Source organism: Elephas maximus, chromosome 7 (genome assembly GCF_024166365.1).
Source record: "Elephas maximus indicus isolate mEleMax1 chromosome 7, mEleMax1 primary haplotype, whole genome shotgun sequence".
NCBI lineage: Eukaryota > Metazoa > Chordata > Mammalia > Proboscidea > Elephantidae > Elephas > Elephas maximus.
Window position 1 is genome coordinate 53,459,303 of NC_064825.1, and position 2,048 is coordinate 53,461,350.

Sequence of the window (2,048 nt, forward strand, 5' to 3'; positions counted from 1 at the left end):
GAATCCTGCAGTTAACTTGAATGTATAATAAGTGTTTGATAAATGAATGAATGAATAAATGAATGAAAATGCACAGGCAGAAGGAAGGGAAAACTTAGAAACCAGAGAAAAATGCTTACTTTGCAGGTGGTTACTGCATGACTCTGGATGAGTGGCTATTTTTCAGAAAATTGATATGTGACTCTCAAAGACCAATGCAGATAGCCAAAGCCAAACTATAGCAGGGAAGACTCACATAATTACCCTTCCAAATGCTCACAAGTCCCAGAAAGTCAGGCAGAAAACTTCTTACGTGAGAGCAGGTTCTGGGGCTTCTCAGTGGGGACCTGTAGCTGTGCTCTTTGGAACAGAGTTCCCAGGTGCTGCCTGATTTCCTTGGTTCTGACCCCATAGATGATGGGGTTGACCAGACATGGGAGCAGCAGGTAGAAGGCACTGAGCAGGTTGTGCACATCCTGGGAGGCAGTGTGGGCCACACGGTAGACAATAGATGAGGACATGGTGGAGGAGTAGACAGTGAAGATGACCAGCAGGTGGGAGCTGCAGGTGTTCAGGGCCTTGGAATGTGCTCCACCTGATGAAATTCGGAAGGCAGCATGGATGATGCAGGAATAGGAGGCACCAAGGAGGACCATGTCCAGGACTCTGTTGAAGATGCGGACAGTGAGCCCCACAGTCTTGTTCAGAGAGATGTCCCCACAGGAGAGCTTCATCAGAGCCATGTGCTCACAGGCAAAGTGGTGGATCACATCTGAGCGGCAAAAGTGAACCCGGGAGGCCAGTCCCACCACTGGAGCAACGATGCACGTGCTCCTGGCAGCTGCCACTCCAACCAGGCCAGTCAACAACGGGGTGGTTATGATTTCTGGGTAGCGGAGCGGGTAACAGATGGCAACATAGCGGTCCAAGGCCATGACCAGGAGGATGTTGCAGTCAAAGACAATAAGGAAGTAGATGCAGAACATTTGGAACAGGCAGCGAGGCAGGGAGATGCGGTTGAAGTGGGTGGAGAAACTGAACAGCATGGTGGGCACCACGGTGGTGGCGGCACAGACATTGACAGCCAGGAGCAGGGCGATGAGTGTGTACATGGGCTGGTGCAGGCTCTGCTGGGTGGCCACTGTGTGGATGATCAGGGCATTGGCAGAGACGATCAACAGGTAGAGGCTGAGGAAGGGCAACACCAGGAAGGCATGGGATTCCTGCAGCCCTGGGAAGCCCAACAGGAGGAAGCTGGTGTAGGACACATTAGAGCTTCCATTGCTCCACCCTGACATCTTCGCTGGGAAGCAGGATAGTTCCAGGAAGAGGGAAGCAGGACAGCTCTGGGGAGAGGGGAGCAGGAGTCCTGGTATCAGAACCTGCCCCCAACCTGCCCCAGCCTCACCAGGCTGCACTGGGTGCTTTTTCCTTCATGAACTTCCAATATTTCTATAGAGAAAACAAAGAGCTATTTGCCAACATTTTGTAAGTCATTTCAAGAAAGCTGCATTCCATAGGCCCAATTTGTTTGTTTTTCCTTTCTTTTTCTATAAAAATCCTTCATTTATTTTTTTCACTTATAAACCCTTATTGAAGACCTATTTTCTGCTAGGTGCTATGGTAGGGGCTTGGGGCTTGGAATACACAATAAATAAGTTATTGTCTCTGCCTTGAATGAGCCCACATTCTACTGAGCAAGATTGACATAATAAGCAAGAGATAAAACACAGAGAATAACAGGATGTTGTAATGAGACTCTCCTCACTCCAGTTTTAGCTGATGTAGCCAAAGCCCAAGAATAAAACACAAACCAAGTGCCCCTTCCCTCATTCCAAACTGAGGTGCAGTAGTAGACTTCCTATATGGGATTTACAAAGGAAGTGGCTGAAAATAGTTGCGTGACCCTTAACCCAATGCCCACCTGGAGCGTATAAAAAGTTTGAGGCTGGAGAGCCTGAGAGAGAGAATGTCTTTGGAGAGAAGTGGCATTTTCCTTCCCTACCCAGGGTGGGGAGCAGAGAAGACAGCTTTCCCTCTACTTAAGCTAGTGTGCCTGGTTGATGGGA

General features: G+C 49.0%; 1 protein-coding gene across 1 annotated transcript; it reads right to left on the reverse strand.

The window, feature by feature from the left end:
• Window positions 1-272: 272 nt before the first annotated feature.
• LOC126079012 (olfactory receptor 52K1-like) lies at window positions 273-1,277 on the reverse strand. Its single transcript, XM_049889888.1, has one exon. It carries the CDS (start codon window positions 1,275-1,277, stop codon window positions 273-275), a length of 1,005 nt encoding a protein of 334 aa, XP_049745845.1.
• Window positions 1,278-2,048: the final 771 nt, after the last annotated feature.